The 22,352-nt window shown below is 43.9% G+C and overlaps 1 protein-coding gene across 44 annotated transcripts in view; it reads right to left on the bottom strand.

Annotated features, from left to right (window-relative positions):
- The window catches only part of nfixb (nuclear factor I/Xb), a 130,282-nt gene that overhangs the window by 12,860 nt on the left and 95,070 nt on the right, over positions 1–22,352 (bottom strand). For 20 of the 44 annotated variants that reach the window (XM_076752782.1, XM_076752754.1, XM_076752765.1 and 17 more), the window contains 6 exons: positions 13,560–13,625; positions 11,259–11,333; positions 9,484–9,604; positions 9,137–9,172; positions 8,314–8,444; positions 5,137–5,211 (listed from right to left, as the gene is read on the bottom strand). In XM_076752782.1, the coding sequence (XP_076608897.1) occupies positions 5,137–5,211; positions 8,314–8,444; positions 9,137–9,172; positions 9,484–9,604; positions 11,259–11,333; positions 13,560–13,625 (504 nt within the window). The remainder of the gene's footprint in view (positions 1–5,136; positions 5,212–8,313; positions 8,445–9,136; positions 9,173–9,483; positions 9,605–11,258; positions 11,334–13,559; positions 13,626–22,352) is intronic. The other 24 variants (XM_076752773.1, XM_076752757.1, XM_076752789.1 and 21 more) reach the window with 3 other exon arrangements.

Genomic DNA, 22,352 nt, shown 5'->3' with positions numbered 1-22,352 from the left:
CTGCAGAAGAGCATGCCAAAACATATATCAACGGATCCTCTGATGTAGTACCCTTCTGCATATCTGACGGTCAGGTATTTTATGTTACTGCCTTAAGATGTACAGTATTTCATAAGAAAGTGCTTTCTGAACTCTGACACACACACACACACACACACACACACACACACACACACACACACACACACACAGGCAAGCTGTTCAGGCTGGGTGGCAAGCACCAGGCAAACTGCCAGCGAATGCTGGATGGGAGAGCGGCAGAAAGATGGAAGGAGTTAAGCGGGAGAGGAGTGGTGACGGCATGACCGACACACATAGACAAACATATTAAAGTGTCCCCCTCTGTCTATAAATGCCGGCTGAGGCTAAAGGACGGCATGAAATATCCCTCAGTTTGGTAAAAACGGGCACACTAAGTATAGGCCAGGCTCACCAGCGGACCAGAAACATGGCCAAAAGTGTGAGAGCTACAGATAAAAGAGACTCTCTTCTGTGATCAAGGCCTCGTGTGGTGGGTGCAGAGGGAATTTATTTTGATGTATGGTAATCCAAAGGCACAATTTAGACTTTCAGGGTTTGAGGACCAGCGCCAAATGGTGTATTTGACCTCTGCTGGGAACCGCAATGTTGAATATATGCTGAAATAAAACTCTGGAAAGAACAATCCATAAAACAGAGAATAATGAGGAAGTAAAAGTATAGAAAAGTACATCAGCATGGACACACAGACCTCATTACTTTTCTCTGGAACATACTGGACTCATGTTTTGTTTGCTCCAGATTTGGTTGAGAGAATACAGTGATAAACAACCTTGGCAAGCAAAAGCCCCATAAACTACTAAACGACACAATATTCACACATATAAAACCAATACACTCAAATAAAGACGTGGGTAATTTCAACATGGCCCAAAGAGACGTGGAAATAGATTTTATGAGCTAAGCATATAAAGTCTAACAGAGCAGATTTCTGAAAAGCTTTTTTTTTAATGCTACGCAGGGAAATGTTTTATCACTATTTACCCACAATGCTCATAGGCACCATGGGCGCAGCTGTGCTTGTGTGGGTACTGATAAGTATAGAAAAAGGTGGGCGCCGGCACTTATGTTCAGCTAGGCACATCATGTGACACATGTAGGTGGGAGGAGCGGATACAATAAGCAGGGTGAGATAAATTTTGTTTACTGATAGACTAAATGAAAAAAAGAAGGCGACACAAACAAAAAAATGGAAGATTTTCTTACAACCGTGGAGGCCTACAAGAGGGCGACAAGATAATAACGCCTTTTTGTTTTCATCTTTAATTCCATGTGTGTTTAATAAAGAACATAAAAAGATGTGCAATTTGCTTTGTTTTGATTTTTTCAGTGCTTTGGGCTGCTCTTGTGCTTCATCAGGGTGAAAAATGACACAATTTTCTCCAAAAGATCCACAGAAAAGAAAGTATAAGAGGTGGAGCTAACTGTATAGGATTTCTGTATTATATTCGGTGCAGAGAAAATTAATTCTGGTCTAAAATATCAGCGACGTAGCATTTTAGGTCAATGGCAATCATGATGGTGTTTGGCTGGACTTTTGACTCAGTGCAATCACACTGAGTCAAAGCCTAATGAAAAAGGAAATAAAGTGAAGTAGAGCAACAGCTGAGCCGTCTGAATCAAAAGTTTCAGGAATATAAAAAGTATAAAGTGTACTGCTGCAGTCAGCAGAACATTAGCAGCGTAGGCTTGTCATCCATCTGGCACTGATATTTTACTTCCGATGGTGTGTTTGGAATGTTGGTAATATATTACAACCAATTTAATTTATTGCATAGGGAGCACACCTGCTGCTGCAATGCAACACTTTGAAGAGCTACGTACCAGTGATGGAAGACACACTCAGATCCTTTAGTTAACGCTGCTGTAAACAATAGGTTTATAGTAACAACCGATCACATGACTACTTGGATATGAGCGGGCTTAATGGTAGTGACGGATCCACAGAGGATTATCACCTGACTCTGCAGTTCCCCTCCGCTCTACAAAGCTTTATAGCTTCGTTTAACTTGCTGTTTTGGTTTTCCAGCCCGCAACTTTACTGTTTTGGTTCACTCTCGCTGCCCTCATCAACGTCGTTTCCAGCCACAGCATGCAGCTGTTTCCGCCACAAAACCTCTAAGTACGCACTGTATGCTTTGTGCCCGGCGCAAACTGCAGCCAGACAAAGTTAGCGCAAGCTGGTGAACACATTGGAGCGTTTAGCAGATAAAGAGCTTGAAGTGTTCCTCAGAAGTTTGTAGAAGCCAAAAATAGAGCTAAAAAGTAAAAAAGTAAATGCTAATTTATGCTCCATATCTGCTGAATGTGTCAAATAGGCAAATGTTTGCTAACGTGTTGGTCGTGGCTGATCCTGATACCCACACGTGGCAAAAACAATCTGTTACCGCAGGTCAAAGTAAAAGTTGAAATACCACAATGTAAAAATACTCAGTTCTGCATTTCAAAATGTTACTTCAGTAAAAATACATCATTGCTCATTATTTGGAAAGCTCATTTTCCCAGTGTTATATTACACATGGACTACTGCATTAGAATTCTTGATGCATTAATATTGTACTGTTATTTGAGACTTAGGTATGTAGTATATACTGTAAGCATAATATTTGCATATGAAATATAGTGAGTAGAAGTATGAAGAAGCATTGAATAGAAATACTAAAGAAAAGTAGCATGAAATTGTACTACAGTATGTGAGCAAATATAATTCACCACTGCAGCAGGTCAGTCAGTATCTGGTAAACACAGCTATTTCACTATTCATGGTTGCTTTACACTTGAGGTGCTGACAGTCAGAGAGTCAGAGAAAGTGTATAATTTCAACAGCCATTTGCATTCCTTGCTCACACTCTTAAAAAGAGAGGAACCGAACCGCAACATGTGATTCAATGCATCCCTGCAATAGAGCCTGTTTGGCTGCACTTCCCCTGTGGTATGTATGGAGATGACTGCGTGCCACCACAGTACAAGTTCAATTATCACCAGCTTACTATGCATGAACAGCCTTAAATTATACATATTGTTTTTAATTTCTGTGATATTCCCTAATTAGTTGGTATCTTGCTGAAATATCTGGTACTATGAGGCTTCTCGGTGCAGAGCAGCAAATGAGGCCCAGATGCCCAATGAAAGCTTTGTCTGATAAAGCTAACAGAAGTTACTCTGATCTCTCCCTTAATCTGTGTGTGAGTGTTTGTGCAGTTGTGTGCGTGAGTCTACAAATATTCACACACACACACACACACACACACAAACACACGTCCACACACCCACGCACATGCACACACACAGTTGTTTGTTCTACATTATTTCTGTGTCCTGCTCCTGGCACACTGCACGAGCAGACTGGCAGCCAATTGCTCCCATGACCCCGTAGTCTTGCCACGCTAACAAGCTGGCGACCACGCAAACCCCCTAACTGTCACAGAACTGGTCCACTTGCATGTGCACAAAAAAACATACACACACACACACACACCAAAGAAAGAGGAAAGCTCTCACACTTGTCATTCAGGTAAGAAAGAAACAATGTGCATTAACAGAGTTGTGTCCCTCATTAACAGACGACCTCACACATCATTAGCGCTCATCAACACGGAGGTAACGCGCTTCAGGCAAAGCAAGGACACCTTAACAACGCCACAACCACACACACACATTACACAGTTTTAAGCCCATAACACCAAATAATTAGCTGGAATTCTCTGTCAATATCACAAATACCCGGGAAACCCCCCCCCCTTACTGAAAAGTTGGTGGTGGGATTTCCCACCACTGAGCAGCAGGAGCAAGCAGGCAGAAGGAGAGAACGGAGCAGAGCAGAGCGGGAGACAGCAGACTTAATGATGAATTACATGATCACCTGCTATGCCTCAGAGCTTTTCATTCAGGTAGAGGATCACCTCCAGAGCAGGCAGAGGCGGAGGCCCTCCCCTCCCACCCTCCCCCTCCTCTTCCTCCCTCCTCCTGTCCTCTGCCCCTCCTCATCTCTCACTCCCAACACCACCACCACCATCACCAGAACAGATGTCTGCTGTAACCCAGTAGCTCCCTTTGCTGTAGACACATGGAGGCGCCATCTGGACCGGAACGCTGCTCCTCTCCAGATTGGGGAGTGCGTGCGTGTGTGTGTTTATGTGTGTGTGAGTGTAAATCAGAGAAAGAGCATAAATTTAGTTTTGTGTGTGTGAATGTGTGTGTCTGCATGCCACTTGTACATGTGCGTGTTAGTGAGTAAGGATGTCTCGGAGACAGAAGGTGCCTTGTGCATTGATGACACACCTGAGTGCCTTTAGTCGTGTTTGTTTGGGTGGTATGTTGTTTTTCCTGCGCTGTCTTTCAGAGATGGTTGAGTCAGGCCTACGGCAGGTGGGACGCCACTCAACAGCTCTGTCTAAACAACCGGCTGGATGAAGCGGCGAACGCTTGCTACTCGACAAACCCTCATTCACACACATACCCCCCCCTCCTCCTTCTCTGCGTCTTTCAACGCTTTCTCTCTCGGGGCTTGACAACAAAATTACAATACCCAAAGCACTTAGCTGGATGTTGCTGACAAATTCACACCGCCTCGGAAACTCAGAAACTCTGTTTGTATGCATGTGGTGTGTCACAACAATGCAGGTTTTGGATATGATAATGCACATAATTACACATTTAAAATGCAGTGGATTGTTTGTCAGTGTATGGCAGGAAGAGAGTAACTCATGTTTTTGAATGCACTTTGTATGTCTTCATTCTCCGAGATGTCTGATTTCTTTCACAGATTTACAACATCTTTGAGGCAGAGAGGCGGTGGATGTTATGGAGCTACTGGGCTACCAAAAGGCTTCGGTAAACCCACATTGGACAACAGCAGACATCTGGTAGAAACACAACCCCACCCAGCGGCAGCATAGCCAGAGAACAAGACACAAGAGAGGGATGAAGAGAAGAGAAAAGGACGAATGGAAAACGCAGAACAGCTCAGAGAGCTCACAGGAAGTGCAAACAGACGTGAAAAAAGGACAGAAAAGGATGTATACAAGTTGAGGGTGGTGTGAGCTGAAGGAGAGCATGTATACATGTACACAGTATAATGTTTAATGTTGTTCTAACCATGGTAAGGAAACTGCACTCCATCGCTCTCATGCTTAATCTTCCTCTCCTGCACACTGGCCAAATGGTGCTGCACTGAAAGGCCAAACAGGGGAGAAGGGAAGAGTTAACAATGGAAGAGGGGAGGAGAGAAAAAGACAGAGACAGAGAGAGATATGGAAAGAATGAGAGAGAGAAAGAATGGTGGTTAAATAATGGGCAACAGGGGATTTTAATGTTGTAGAGTGCAGCAAGTGTCTTTAAAATAGTTACATCATTACTGCCGACAGTATTAAAATGACAGCATGTGAGTGGGAGTGATGGTTAGAAATTGGAGAATACATGAACATTTTTTTAACAGAATCCCCAAAGTCTTAAACCCCAGAGATACACTACATGAAGTCTATTGTACATACATTTGACATGGTCCCCATCGTGATGGTTAAAAATGCTGTAAGGGTGAGTGTTTATGACATAAGAAGAGAATGGGTGGGTACACTGGTGCTGCTCTGCTGCAATACTCAAGAAGACAACATGGAGGAATTCGGATGGTCAACCTCAGAGTTTGTGTGAGGAAAAATGTGAAAGGAACAGTTCAACATTTTGGGAAAGGGACGGGAGTTTGCTGAAAAGACTGATGCCGTTGACTGTACAGTAACATAACAATGAAGCTACGGCCAGCCCTCTGTTAACTTATCATTAGCTTACCACAAAGACTGAAAGCAGAGGAAACAGCTATCCTGGCTGTGTCTGAAGCTAACAAACTCTGCCTAGAGGCCCCTCTAAAGCTCAGTAATAAACTCTACCTCACCATCTACATTTAGTTTAATCCAAACAGCGTAAAAAAAAAAAAAAAGTTACCTTAGCTGTTTTATGGCGGCATACCAAAAGCTGCTTAGCTTAGCTTAGCACAAAGACTGGAAACAGGGAATCAGGTAGCCTGGCTGTTTGGTAAGGTGACACTTCCAAAGCTCGCTAATCCACATCCTTTATCCTGTTGTTGTCCCCATTTCCGGCCTTTTGCCGAAGCTAAGCTAACAAGCTGCTGGCTGTAGCTTCATATTTACCATACAGACATGAGAGTGGTTTCAATCCTCTCATCTAACTCTTGGCAAGAAAGCCACAAAGTGTATTTCCGACAGTGTCAAACTATTCCTTTCACATGATTTAGTGATGAACATATAAAGATCTCACTACACTAGCCTGTCGTGTTTTTTTTAATAGCTTTACTCAGTTAGCTGAAGCCTAATGGACAAAATAAAACACAAGGGGGGATTGACATGTGTCCAAACAAAAGTCTATGTGGCTTTTGAGAGTTGTCTATGTGAAATCTGCAGTATGTGGCTCTGATAGTCTCAGACATAGACTCACACACACACACACACACACACACACACACACACACAAGTTAAACTCAATGAATGTTAGTGCTAATGCCGTTAGAACTAACTGAGCAAAACATATCCATCTTTGCCACTCTTCTCACTGACAGGTAACAAACACTAGGATAAAATAATTCAATTTACTCAGTTTTAAAGGGTCAGTTCAGTCAAAACAAGAACAGACACATATCCTCGCATTTTCACCTCGTAGCATGCAGATAGTTTTCAGTTTTATTTGCAGAGGTTTTGAGATATCCGTCAGTGACACTTCTGCCTCCACCCCATGACAACAGAGGTGTGGTCCTCATGTAAAAAGTTATATTGGAAAAACTTGACAATAACGTGTCATTTGAGAGAACTCAATAGCATTTTACCATATTTTTTTTTTTTTTTTTTTTTGGGAGGGGTTCAAAAACAGTCCCAGTAAAAAAAGACTCCCAGGAACAGGGACATTGTTTCTAGACAGAGTTTTTCAAATGCCATGTTTCACCGCAAATGATGGTCATTGACTTCTTTTGTGCTGGGATGGTGGCAGAAATTTTAGCAGAAATCTCAAAACTTCTGCAAATACAACCAAAACTATCTGCATGTTCTAACCACTAAGAGTAGCAGGGAAAACATTTTTGGATGTGTTTTGGGTAAACTGTCCCTTTAAGTCCCTGCTGCATGTGAGAAAGGAGACTATCATGTGGCTGTGGAATAATGACGGTCCCTCTGCCTCAAGCAGGCCTGATCTGTTCGGTGGGGGTGGGGTTACAGGTTGTAAGTGGAGAAGAGGTTGAGAATGGAAGAGTGTGAGAAAGAGAGTCGGGATGATAAGGGGGTCAAGTGATGGAGAGAAGGGTCAACACAGTACAGAGTCAGTGTGTGTGTTGGTTGGAGGAGGTGAGCTGTGGCTTCTGGTCCATCTCAAGTCAGCTAACGTGATATTAACATCTGACAATGTTTATATTTAAGGGCTCTGAAAGCCGAATCAGGATTTAGCAGCATTTGAATGAAAATTACTTGAAGGGTCCTTTGGTTACTGTGCCAGCACTGTCAGTCAAATCTGTTTTGACTGTGCATTTATGAATGAATAATAATCAAACATGTTTTTACTTAACTTTAGCCATTGTTTATTTAGTTATGAATATTTGAAGGGGTAGTTTGTGGGAAATTCTGATTATTTGCTTTCTTGCCAAGAGTTGGATGATAAAATTGGTACAGTACCACTGTCATGTCTCATAGCAAATGCCAGTAGCTTGTTTAGCTTAGCATAAAGACTGAAAACAGCTAGCCTGGCTACTGTCCAAAGGTAATGAAACACATGTACCAGCACTTCTAAAGCAGCACAACATATCATTTTGCAGTTTTTGTACAGATTAAGTTAATATGATGTAATGTGCAAATTAGTGAGCTTTAGAAGTGCTGCTAGGTGGATTTTGTTACCTTTGGACAGAGCCAAGCGGCTGTTTCTGCCCATTTCCAGTCTTTATGCTAAGCTAACATGAGCAGCTGCTGGGCAGTAGCTTCTTATTTTCTTTACAGACATGAAATAAGTATCAATCTTCTCATCTAACTCTCAGCAAGACAGCAAAGATGCATAATTCCCAAAATGTCAAACTATTTCCTTGAATGTTAGATAGAAAAAAAAATCGGTTTTCAGGGGGCTTTAAAGCTCAGCGTAAAGCCAGTGTTTCTGCTTATGCCTCCATCAAAGTGTTATGTTCTTTTTATCTATGAACTTCCTAAAATCTGTTAATTTTTTGTGTCTGAATTGATGTGGACCTCAGCTCAGCTCCAGGAGAATCTGATGGGGAAGTTGTAGCGGGACTACCTGCATCCACATCATTAGGCCAACCGCTGGACTGAGAGCTGCTGCCAGCCGCTGGGGAACGGCCCGAGTAGAAGACATCGTCCACCGGGCTCTCCATCTCACTGTCGTCAATGGACTTGCGCTTGTTGGAGCTGAGAGGAAAAGAAGAGAGAAGGGGGTTTATTTAATTCTTGAGGAAGGATTTGAGCGATGTCTTTTAATCGATCTGTTTGTTGTTGCTCTTTTTTTTTCATTTTCCTTAAACTTCCATGTTAGCGTGGTTTCTCAGCCACTACTAATGGGTATTTGGGGCCTCTAATGAATGCACACATATCATTTGTGGGACATTTGAGGACGATGTGAGTGCTTATTTCCCCTGGAGTCAGGAATGTGTCTGCATGAAATCAAGAGTTCTAAAAATTATAAATGCCAAGGGTTCCTTCAGTGTTTTGTTTTCATATTACATTTTGGCCAGGGGGGACAATGCAACGCAACTGGAGACAGCGAGACAAACATTCGGCCAGAATTTATTCAACATGCTGTATCCATACTGGCCCGAAGCAGCCTCACGCTGGCAACTGAGCGCAAAGAGTGTGCATACTGATGCTGGAACGCATTTGTGTGTGTGTTTGCAGATTCTTATAGACTCACACATCTGTGACCAATAAAATAAAGGGGGTTGTGAACGTACAGTGTTTCACTGCTGATCCAAAATGTTTAAATATGTGTGTGCTCATGTGCGTATCTGTGTGACAGCATGCATGTGTGGCTTTTGTGCGAGTGTGATGCAGGGGTCTGTGTTACATTAGTATCAAGGGAGATATTCTGTAATGAGTGTAACTACCTCCGTGGGAGACTTGCATAAAGCTCCATTTCAGTCCTGCAGCGTAAGATGAGCGAGAGAGGACGACGGAGGGAGCAAGGGGAAATAACAGAGACAAAAGACACAAACACAGACAGAGTGACGGACAGATTGGTGGGAAAAATGAGAGTGAATGAGAAGGATTAGCAGTGAAGAAGGAAAAACAGGGGGAGAAAGGGGAAAGAAAGAGCACAATCAAAAGCAGAGTAAGCTAAGCATAAAGAACACAGCAGCGTTAAGAGGTTGTAGAATTAAGAAATGAAGAATATTAGTACAGAAAAAAAGTACATTTTGAGCATTTGTATTTGTATATGTGCACGTATGTGTACCTGGTGGAGGGGGTGGAGGTGATGGAGCGCCGTCCCAGGGTCACCTGGTTGATGTTATAGTAGCCGGGGCTGTCTAGGTCAGCCAGGGAGAAGTTGGGGCCGGTCGCTGTAGCCACCGGGGCTGAGGAAAGCACACACAGACACACACACATACACAGAGGAGGATAATATCAGAAAAATTCCAAAAGACATGCAGTGCTGTAAATAATCCTGACTTTATTTTCTTAAAGGATAAGGCTGGTGTCATTCTATTATTTATTATTTTATCAGTCTGTTGGTGGATCAGTCACCATTTTGTTCCAGACTGAAATATCTAGAACTTTTGGATGGACTGCATTTACGGTCCCCAGAGGAAGAATCTAGACTTTTGTGATACCCTGACTCTCAGCCCAATTAACCTTTGTATAAAAATACGATTTCCGTCCAGACGAACTATCCGGATAAGGAAAAACGTATGTCAATGTCAGGTGTAAATGGGTCTACATCAGAATGTAAGGTTTGGGGTCTGGAGGTTTTCTGGCTCGGTATTCATATCTAAAGTAGGTGTAAACACAATCTGTACAATGTGCTGGCATCTGTAGGCGAGACAACATACAGAAATGTGTTTTTAGCTTACATAAAATATAGGTTGTTCAAATGCAGAGAGTGAGCAAGCAAGAAGGCTGAAAGAGAGACACCTCTAATTACTGAGTGTACGTCTGGCTTATTCTGTGGCATGAACTGTGTGAAAATGAAAGCAATACAGGCAGAAAATGAATGATATACAGTAAGAAATAACAGTGCAACAGTGTGCTCTGCACTCATCTATGCAGCTGATCTGCAGTTATAACAGGGCATAGAATTCATTTTGTCATGGGGTAGATGAATCAACAAGACAAGGGTCTTAGACAGCGTTTATAAAGTTCCTCTGACTCAACAACCCATAAAACTCTGTTGATCCACTGACATTTCGTATAGCGCCATCATCAGGAGCAGGTTGGCGTTCTGGGATTTATTAGCTGTTGTTTCCTGAAGCTAAACTTCTCCTGATTATGGTTTTAATGTCAAACGGAAAGCTTGAGACTGGAACAACGTCTTACTCTAATAACCTTACTCATATATACAGTATGTTAAATATCAGTGGATTTCTCAAAACTATCTCCAGTCTGTCTCTGGTCCTCAGCCCCAAGTCCACTGACTTCTACTGATGATGACAGTCTCTAAAAATGGGGCAAAAACATATTTCTACGTTTCAAAAACAGTCTCACTAATATCCTAAACAGCTGGCCACTGTAGTTTTTAGCAAACATTACTCAAACAGGAATAAATAGGACATTTGTTGGGGACTATTTTCAGCTGTGGATTAATACACACTTGGTGCACTAGTGAGTATTTACAGTAGCGGGACAGCATATGTGGGATGAGTCAAATTAACCTACAGTGTGTGTTGATGGTAAAAAAGAAACAGGACACCCTGCGCAGCTCTCTGTTTTTAAGGATTTTGTACAACAGCTTCAGTGCAAGGGAATAAGATAGAGCCAAGCTTTGGACACACAGATAATATTTATTATTAGGAGCAATTAATTGTTGTTAATAAAAACACCAGCCTTGTCCTTGAAACACTGATTATATCCCTTAAAACTAAGTTTTTCCAACAAAAACATTTGCCGCTGGTGTGTGAGGGGTACTGCTACGTGCACATATAACAACCTCGCTGTATGAAGTGTATAAGGACTGACAGGGAGAGTGTGCTGTCTACACAGAGACTGACAGGGGAAATTATAGCTGTGACTCACTCTGTGACACGCGGACCAGCTCAGCCACGTTCCACACCCCTGAAGTCACAAAGCAGTCCTGGAAACTCAAGTGGCCTGGGTGAAAGAGGGAGAAAGAGGAGTGTGTGAGAGCGGACTGCATGTTCCAAACATGCATGAAATTACATGTGCGCACAGCCACACACACATGCCTCAGACACACAGATCTGTGTACGTACACGCATGTAGAGGGAGCTGAAAAACACATGTATGGAAAAGCTTGACACTGGTGGTGTCATCCAGTGGGGCCATGTGTTTTCTATAAGATGCAACAGGCCTGTTGGTTTGGACATATTCTTTTTTCTTCTTTTTTTTTTTTTATTGTTGACAGTCCAACATACACATTCAATCAGATCCAACCAGTGAGTATAATTTCTGCACAGACAGCTGTATCATGTGAATTATGATATTTCTGTATATTCCATGCACATGATTTATACATGAATATATAACTAAAGCACATTTTTAGTTTCACAATGATGTATATTAACAGGTATCTGAGCAGTGATGCATACACACACACACACACACACACACACACACACACACACACACGCACGTCCTTGTGCTTCTATGTTATAATAGAACATTTTTAACTGTTCACTCTCATTCTAGTGTGCAAAAAAGTTAAGCTAATCATGTCATCCCGTTCCTAGAATGCAGCAATTAACTTAGACATGAGGGTTTGACGGACAATCGCACTCAGCTTTTCTTTTCAGAATTTTGGCCATCGTTCCCATAAATAACAACGATGTACTCACCTAACAGCTAACTTAAACTATGCCTGTATCTGACCTCACTTTGAGCTCAAAACACTTGTCCTCAGGTTATCCCCCCTTAAAAGCAGCTATAATTAATATTTTTAGATTTAAAATGGATCACGTGATTCCTGTGTTAAAGCGGTTGTTCGTAGTGATAAAACCAGAGAATGATTATCTGGCTCTGCAGTCCCCTTAAGCTCCACTGAGTGTTCCAGCGTCTGTTGCTTTACAGCTCACAATTTCACTGCTTTGGTTCACTCTCACTGTTTTCATGAGCGTTGTCGAAAAAGCTTCAAAAGCCCACTGTTATAGTACCTGCCCAGCACCAAACAGCAGACAGAGACAGAGCCTCGGGGGGTTCATGGAGACCAAAAACATCAGACTAATGTTGCTCCATATCTGCTGGATGTGTAAATAGGCAGCTGTTTGCTGACGTGTACGTCATAACAGCTTCAACGGTGATATGTCAGCACTATATTCACAGCTTGCTGCCAAGTTGCTGAAAGTTTAACCCTAAAGCCAAGTGCTAATTCCTCAAGCTCCCTTTTACCATAACCTTTAGCCTAGACTTAGTCTAAACCTGATTCCAAGACTGAAGTATTACTAAACCTCTGTCAAAGACCAAACTGTAACTTGCAACTACAACTTGCAGAAACAAAGCATTTCCAAAGCTGGGTCTCATAAAGGCAGAGGTACAAAAGCATGCACACGCACACACAAACACACATGCGCACACACATACACACATAAACCTCTGTCTCAACATTAACATTCATAATAATGTAGGTGCCTGGTGTATATTGCGTTTTTTGAAAATGTTCGTGCACTTTGTGTGTGCGCTGGTCTTCAGTTTTGTTAGCCCCCCATGTAAGATTTGTTTGTGTGTGTGTGTGTGTGTGTGTGTGTGTGTCACACTCTGCTCTATAAGTCCATATCCATAATATCCAGGTCTAAAACTAAGTTTTAGGCTTGAGTGATGTTAAAGTCACACCCTTCCTCCCTCTCTCCATCTGTCCATTCCTCCTCTCCTCCCTGTCCTCTTTACCCCCTCATCTCTCTGTCCTTTTTACCCCCCATCACACCCCCTTCACTCCCCCCCCCCCCCCCCCCACTCTCCACCTCTCTCTCTCTCCTTCGCTCCATCCCTGTCCGGGGTTAACCGCAGCAGGGACAGCGCATGAGGTCAGTGCTCAGCTCGGCAGCGGCCATGTGGTTCCCATCTTCCAATAACGTCAGTGTGATTTATGAGTGGCCCACCACAATCCCAGCACAACCCCCACAGTACAGTACCATCAGTTCTCCTTACCATAATAAACTTAGACCCAGCTCTGCCGGGACACACACACACACACACAGGTCTGTATGTAAGGGTGGTGTGTGTATACAGTGCGTGCATGTGTGTTAGTGTCCGCATCGGTGTGATTGTACGTGAGCACAGGTATGTCAAACATTTTTATGCATGCATTAAATGTTTGACATACCGTTTGTGTGTGTGCAAACGGGGACGTGTTTGTAAACCTACCATTTGGTGGGGGCTTGACGTCTGTGTCTCCTTGCTGGTTCGAGTTGTCTGATTGTCCTGATTGTTCTGAAAGAAAGAAAAGGAAAAAAGGGAAAGGGAGATGGTTAGTCAGGTGGACAGATGTCTGGACGCTACCCAAGGTGAGGGGGCAGGATCGCATCAGAGGGAACTCGTCAGAAACTCAACAGGAAATGGCGCCTTCTTTCATTCTTTCCACTGAAGAGAGACAGACGCGGGGCTGAGATTAAAGATGGGAGCATATTTCTGCTCAGGTTGAACCTCAGTTGAAAGTCATAAAATGGCAAATCAGAGGGTTAATATCCTCACTTCTGGAGTCTGTCACTGTGGGAAAATCACTTTTCAGCCTTAGGTTTGGAGTCCCTTCGAAAAAAAAAACACTCTTGGTTCTTTCTACTCGTTCAGGGACTCCCACGCACTAATGTAGACACACATTATTCCAGTTAAGGCCTCATACGGTGTCGGTTGGGTAAAGTGCTAGAGCTCTTAAGAAATCTCCGCTTTCCGTTGCTGACTTGTAAGCTGAAAGTAAAACGTGCATTTCTGGGTTCGGGGCACTGTTTGGATCGAGTCTCCTGGATACCTTCACAGCCACTGTTCTCTCTTTCTATACCTTTTCTTCAGGCTCTAACATACACACTGTTTTAGTTTAGGCCTTCAGCAGTGTAGGTTGGGTTAAGTGTTAAACGTCCACTGCTGCCTTGTAACTTGAGGGGCACTTGTAAAACGTACACTTCGGGGTTCTCGCCATTGTTTGGATTGCATCTCCCGTGTGTGTGTTTACCTTAACGTCTATAGGGCCGGGCAGGCAGAGAGCCACCTTTTTCAGCCAGTTTTGTTTGGCACACTGGCTGAGATTCTTCTTCGGATGCGTAATGCAGCCTTGTGGAGTTTTATGGTTGTATCATATATACCATTCAGACCAATTACCCCACAGCTCTGAAGCTTTAAGGCCGTCCTGGGCCAAGTCTCTCTAGCCAGAACGTGGCCCCCTTGCAGCCAGTACTAGGCCCCCCGATCTCAGCGTCTTCTGAGCCCAAATCAGCGTCCTAATCTTGGGTGGCATTAGTGGACAACGTGCCAGCAAAAACTGCTGCACCATTCACCCTCTCTGTGCGTTGCCAAAACCAAGAAAACAAAAAGAGACAAACAAAATCACCTCATCACTCTGGGTCAAAAAGAAGAGGGAGAAACACAAAGGGACAGAGTTTCTTTTTTCTCGCAACACTCTTCCCTCATTCTGCCGGAGTGAGAGTCCATCTTCACATCTCTCTCCCGCAATTCCTCTCACACTCATTCTGTCTCTGCTTCTCTTTCTCTCTCGTGCTGTCGCTCTGTGGAATCCTGGCAGCCATCTTAGCGCTTGGCAGCCATCTTAGCTTTGGCGGTACCCATGCATTCCTGCTAGCTGACGGCACACCCACACACACACACACACACACACACACACACACGCGCACACACACAAACAGACACACATGCTTGCAAAGCACACTCTCTCTCTTGCACACAGACCCAATGGTCTTAAAGATAAAAAGACCTACAGAGGATATGCAATGCAAATGGAGGGAGGATAAAACCACTGGGATGTTTGTCTGCAATTCTGAAAGTGTCGCGCTGTCCGCCCAACAGCGTGTAAGAGAGAGCGCACGAGTTTAATAAAAACGAGAGACGATCACAGATGTCAGACGCTCTCGTGAAGCGCTAGGAAGGACGGAAACAGGAAAATAAAGGAATGGTTCGAGGCGAATAAGGTGATCGTGTCAGATGAACCAGGAATAAACGAAGCCTGAGGCCTTTCTTAAGCCGCGGCGCTCACCCCGACAATCCTGATCACGCATTTCACTACAAGCGCAGACCGTTAAAACCTTTTAAACCTGTATGCCTCTGAAAAATCTCTCTTGCACTGTGTGACAGCTTCCAAGCCAAAATTCGCTGCCTCGTTGTCATGACAACAGGGATGGCACACCACAGTTACAGTCCCTGATGATGAGTGGTTGTTGGAGCCTGCGTGTGCATATGTGTCGCTGTTTGGCCTGGCAATTAGTTTGAATGAAGATAATAATATAGCCTACTGGCATGGGCTCAATGTGTTGTTTTGTTTAAGTACTTCTTGGCACCAGACAGGCCGCCGGCCGCTGTGCTGCACTATAACAAGGTTGACTTTTTACTATATCAGTCTCTCTGCATTTTAAGGTGTTAAATCCACTCCAGCAACGTTATCAACCAAATTTCCAAACTCAGCTTTCATAACTTTTCTGTTCTCTTGGCAAAATGTGAGCAGTCACCCATCTCTAAAAGCTGGTTCCAGTGATCTATATTGACAGAGTGATCCCATCCTGCTCTGTCAGAGTCCAGTGATCCTCATGTATGACAGGAGCTCCTGACCGGTTTGGGTTGTGGACCCTTAAAAATGGAGAAATGTGCACTTGTGACTCTTCTTGACCATAATGACTGTTTTATTTTGAAGGATTTTAGATCCCTGAAAAGGTGAAGGTGGGCTGTTGACTGTTGATTATTTCTTATAATAATGATGATCTTGCTTTAAGTCTGTAATACTCTTTTTTTTTGACCACTTGGGGGCAGCAGAAAAAGCCTGACCTTTTGGCTTGTTATAGCTAACATGTTAGCAAATGTTTTCCCTATCTATTACTACACCAGGCGGATACGACATAACATTAGGATTCACTTTGAGTTGTATTTCCAACTCATGAATTGAAGTCCAATACTCACTCTCCTTTTAATTCTATTTTCAGTCTTCACCAACTTCTGGAGGCAATATTGCTATAAATATTATGGCCAGCTGTTTGAGGGCTATAAAAACCAAAACAGTGATCTGAAAGATGCTGAAACGGTCCATGGAGTGGAAGGCAATATTTCTAAGTGCTGCTGCGAGGTGCACCTACTTATTTGGGCTTGTTGTGATGTCTCCTTTCAGCCCTGTGACTCGGTACTGAGTGGCAGCAATGAGTACAGTTCAAACTTCAAACCACCACTGAATCTCAGAGGAGATAAAAGCAGTGTTGTCTTCTGGATTGGAAACATTGTCTGAATGTGGCTGTAATACACTTTTACATATAGGGTGACACTGGCAGCTCAGTGTTGATGGGGAATGCCACCATGATTTTTAATATCTTTGCAATCAATACAAAAAAATGCACCACCTGTCCATCAGCCTAAGACCACCTACTGGTATGAGGCCTATACTGACAAATTAATACAAGATGTATATATGCAGTAATATCCAGTCATCCCCACACCCCCACCTAGGCACACACACGCACACACACAGGCACGACACCGGCTGGGGTATATGGTATGTAACCACATGAGCATTTATGAACATGCTGGTTCAAATGCTTGCATCTGCACACACCAAACACGGATACACATGCCTCCAAAGCACAAACATGCTCTTGCACACAAACACACGCGCGCGTTTAAACACAGATGAATCACCCTTATCTCCTGCATACAGTCGCCCCAAGGCCCCCTGCACACGCCCCGCCAGAGATAATACCGCACAGACACACACAGGCCACCAAATATATCATGCTATCGCTCAAATCACACACACAGACACACACACACGGACACAGTGAGTTCATTTTGTGCCATGGTCAGTCACTGCTGATATACTCCTGGAGTGTGTACACAAAAGTTAACACTGGCTATACATTTATCACACTGCAGATGCAGACAGAGGCTAATAACTCACACCCAGGCTAATGTACACACACTGGAAATCACACTTACTTAATCACTCCATTCATCATACGCATAGACACAAAAACAGCACACCACGGCACATTCACACCCACATATACACATACACACAAGTGGAAATCATTATGATACACTTCAATGTAAAATTACATACACATGCTCACTCGCTTAGTCCACAACACAAGCGGCCTGTGCCAGCACTAATGGACTCATTTACCGTGTGCACATTCATATACAAGTGCACAATGCTCACACAGGCCTGTTTTTTTTTTTTTTTTTTTTTTTTTTTCTTTTTCTGCTAATTTACCTAACAGCTTAGAGTGTTTGTTTGTGCATCACAAGCACACATGAGCAAACAGGCTCTCTGTAATCTAATGTGCACTAAGTGAAGGGGATTTTTCAGACTGATGACAGACTATAAAATTGACATCACCAGTCCAACACTGAAGACAGAATAGAATAGCTTTGGATGCTAAACTTGATGATGATTAGAAGGAAAGAATTCAGTCAAGCGTGTACATTTTCAGAAATACATTTTCTCATAGTGTTAACAGCTTGACTTCCTCAGAATGGAAATGTGTTCCTAATGCTCATAAAAAAGAAGGGGAAATCTTCAAAAGAAAGGCACGAGCATTTAGTAATATGCACAAAGCTCACCTCCCCTTAATCAGTAACATCAGATCCTTTGTTAATATTTCCCTCTGTGTCTCTGTAGGCCTCGTTCTATCATTGTGCAAAATCTATAATCTCCAAAATCTGAAACAAAGAACTCTCCCCTGACCAGAGACATGCATACATACGCACACACACACACACACACACACACACACACACACACACACACACACACACACACACACTGGGTGGATATTTTTAGCCTGGATCAAAGGTGGATAAAATACACACACACACACACACACACACACAGACACACACACGCGCACACACACACAGCTGTCCAGATGTAGCTACAATATCTGAGATCTGCATATGATTCTGCATGAATGTGTGAGTCTTTATGCTAAGCTAAGCTAACCAGACACTGGTGACAGCATCCTGTTTACTGTATAGACATGAGACTGGCACCAATCTTATCATCTCACCTCTTAACAAGCAAGAAAACAAGCATATTTCCCATAATGTTAAACTATTCCTTTAAGCAGCCTTGGTGTCATAGTGACTTCGTTACATACTATGGACATGGAGTTTGAAATTTACCCTGCAGGGACAATAATACAGGAAATGCTAGTGAGTTGCATTATGGTTTCTAGCAAGTCTTTCAACTTGCTGCAGTTCCCTTTCAAATTGGCCAAATGCCTATTTAAAACAAATGGTGGCAGGTCTGAGGTTCAAATGTGGTTTAAAATGTTCAAGGGACTGTGTAACCTTACTGAAGACTGCTGCTAACGTGCCCTCAAGTAAATCATTTGTGCTATGCCCGCTAAGCGAAGCTGCTGAGGACCAGCAGCAGACGGCTATAGCTGCAAGAGTAGGCTGCTATCAAATGTGAACATGACACAGGTCATGTATAAATACATGCGAGTGCACAGATTTGACTGTCATTATAGCTGCAGCTATAGCCCATGACCCCTCTGCTTCTCTGTCTCCACCCTCTGAGTGCGGTGTCATTTAAGGATAGCTCCCCAGACACGGTTCAGTTCACAGTCAAATGATAGGGGCCTCTTCCTCCGACTGCTCCAGAGCTCTGCGGACAAATCTACCACTGTTCTCTCCCGCTTCATCTCTGTCTGGCCTCTGCCTCTCCCTTTCACTCTCTCATGCTGTAACTCCCCCCCCCCCTTGCTCCTCAGCTTCCCTGCCTTCTGTCTATATGAGCTGTGGTGTGTAGGTCATTCCTGGTGGAGTGTGTGGGCACCAGCAGCAGCTCAGTCTCAGGCTCTGGGTTAATGTGGGAATGCAGCTGTGGTGTTGCACCCATACGTCTCTAGATGTGGCAGGAGGCAGCCCCGATTGTCTTGCACTCCATGCATATGGAGACATATAAAGAGAAACACTAAATATAATGTAGCATGTATGCATGCTTTAGACTGAGGGAAGATGGATGTAAAGCAGACAGCATGCAGGCAAACTGCACTGACTGACTGACATATATATACAAGAGTGTGATTGAGTTTAAGCGTGTGTGGCTGTGCAGTCTCACCCCCTCTCTCCATCCCCACCCCCCATCCACCAGCCTCTGGATAAAGAAACCAAACAGCCTCCCCAATTGGGTTTCGCTTAAGAGGTTTATCGGTATGTTGCTAAACATTCTGACCTTTTTTTTAATCTTTAATGCGCTTAAAATGTTCCAAACCCTCCTAATCCCCACGGCTATCCCACACAGATGTTCACTCGGCTCTTTTATTGGACTTCATTTCAACCTCTTTTTTTCTTCTCCTCCTCCTCCTCCTCCAACACCTCCTTCATCCTCTCCACGTCCCTCTTCTCCTCCCTCCATCTTCATTCGCAGATTCGTTTCCGGGTTTCAAAAATTACTCATCGCCCTCTGATCAACTGCCCCCCCCCTCCTTCCCCCCGGTCCTTCAAATCTTCTATAAGCAAAGCTCATCCTGACTCTGGTTTATAAGCCAGTGCTTCTTATTGGACACTGCTGCAGGTGGGGACTAGCTGCTGGTACAGCACATCTGCCCCAGGAATGACCCCAGCTGACTGTGGCCACCTTTAGATTTAGACAAATGAACACAGTTGGGACAGGAAGGCACTTTCTCCAAAGGTGGCCCTGAATATTTCATGGGAATTTGTTTCATTAGATAATGTACACTTGAGTATAACAAGATAATAACAGGGGACGTGATCAAATCATATTGTGGTTACACAGCATTCCTGCTGAGCCATTAGGACATCTGGAACAGCTGCTTCAGCCTCGACACAACTGAGTCATCAACTTTGACTTTACACTTCCCATTACTCCCTCATTGACTTATGTTCTAAAATGTGTATCTCCGACACAGGTTGTAAAGTTTTATTTAAATCAATCTAGCAAATACATATATGTAGTTCGAAAGGCAAAATCCAAGGCCAAAATATGCCCCTCCTTAAACGTATAGCTCACTGTAGTGCACTGAAGCCGAGTCAAATGAGTACATCAACATTTTTTTTGTCAACTCCTCTCTACAGCATTCCAGATTCTGGCAGTCAGGGAACAACATTTAAAGAGATACTAGAGAGCAAATGAACCTGAAACTATAAAAATAAGGGCAACAAGAACAGGATTTTATGAAGTGAGGAGGATACGCCCCTACCCTTGAAAAAAAAAAAAAGACCCTGAATTTGTTGAGTGACTTATGTCAGCACATGTTGTCTATGCTCAGGTTTATAATGAACAACAGCATCCCCCTAAAAGACCCCAGTGTTCTGTGACTGGACTGATGGCCCATTAACTGTCAATGGTGCGGCTCATTCTCGCTTACAAATCAAGACTGAGCTTTCAAAGGTTGTTGGAATAACACTCTGGGTTTTCTGTTTTAGGATGGATTTTCCCTCCTGCTATTTTTGGTGCTTTCCTGGGAAGTTTATTTGGCTTTCACATCCACACCCTACCTATTAAACCAGCAGCTTCAAATTCTGGCAATTCCTCTAGCACAATGATGGTGTCAAAATAGCAGTTACAGGCTCGGAGGCTTGCAAATTCCAATCTTTTTGATTCACTGAGACATCAACCCAACTCTATGTAATCAATCTTTGTTCCCACATTCAGTGCAAAAGTGACAATAGTGCATCTCTCTGTAGTTCACTGAGTGTCTGGTATGTAACTCCATGTGACAGCCCAGCATGGGGCGATGTGATTAATTGTGAAATGTGTTTCTGTGCTGGTAGTGCTGAAGTGTGAATGTGTGGGCGCGAGACTATAAATACATCAGTTGGTGGCTATGGATGTGTGATTGTGTCTTATATATGTTTATGATAGTGTATATGTGCAAAAATTTCTGGAGAGCACATGTTGAGGCACAGTTGGAGATAAGCGTGTAAACATCTGTGACTGACAGCCTGAGCAGCAGAGTGTAGGAGGGAGACAGCGTTCCTTTTTAAAAGACACGCAACATGCGTGTGCATCAGCATGTATAGCAGCTCGTGGGAGTATCTGCACGTGCATGCTCCCTGCGAGTCTGTTTCTATATGTGGGAAAGTTCAATAAATTGAGAGAGATAATTCCATGTTAGATGCACATCTGTGTTTGTGTCTGTGTGTGTGTGAGAGGGTGTGTGTGTGTGTGTGTGTGTGTGCGCACTGCGTGGCCGCCTGGCCCGAGCCCTGTGCCAGCAAGGAGCAGGTGTGGGGAGGCAGCCCTGCATTGCCCGTTGCCCATCTGCGTGGCCGTCTGTGTGCCGCCTGCGCCCTCTCTGTGCCAACGCCACACAGAGCTGGGGAGCCAGGGGGTGAGAGGGGGGTGAGAAGGGGTGAGAGGGGCCTAAAGGGAATCAACCATGGGAGAGAGAGGAGGGCAGGGGGTAGAAGGATGGAGGGGTGTGGGGGGGGTGGGGGTGAGGGGGCGGCTGGCTGGCTGCCCATGTATACCCCCCCACCCCCCCCACCCCCCCCGTCTCCCTCTGCCCTGTTTCTTTTATCTTTTATCTGTGCCTATGCTGATGAGCTGTGATGTACAGAGAGAGAAAGACAGGGAGGGAGGAAAAGGGAGACAGAGCTCTTTAATATCCTGCTTGTTCTCAGGGTAGTAAAGTGCTTTCTCTGCAGCAAGTTCCCAAAAAAAAAAAAATCCCCCACTGATAGAAGGCCGTTGTTCAGTTTTGACTATTACTCAGTCAGAAAATAACGATGGCTTCCCGATCCTGACTCCACGCATTGTGTCTGTGCTTCAAACCTCTCTATCCGAACATTCGCAATCAACTGAAAATGCACATGGAGAGGTGTTGTTGCTGCATTTGGCCAGCAGATGTCACTTGTTGGCAGTGGGGGCACAACACAGCAACACATGCTAAAGAAATCTGCCTCTCGCAGGGGGAAGAGGGAGCAGTGGGAAAGATTTCAGCAGGGCTGCCATGGCTTTAGCACGAGGCGGGGGTTAGAGCT

Source organism: Chaetodon auriga, chromosome 16, assembly GCF_051107435.1.
Source record: "Chaetodon auriga isolate fChaAug3 chromosome 16, fChaAug3.hap1, whole genome shotgun sequence".
In the NCBI taxonomy this organism is placed as follows: Eukaryota; Metazoa; Chordata; class Actinopteri; order Chaetodontiformes; family Chaetodontidae; genus Chaetodon; species Chaetodon auriga.
The sequence above is the reverse complement of the archived record's forward strand: the minus strand, read 5'-3'. Positions and strand labels throughout refer to the sequence as shown.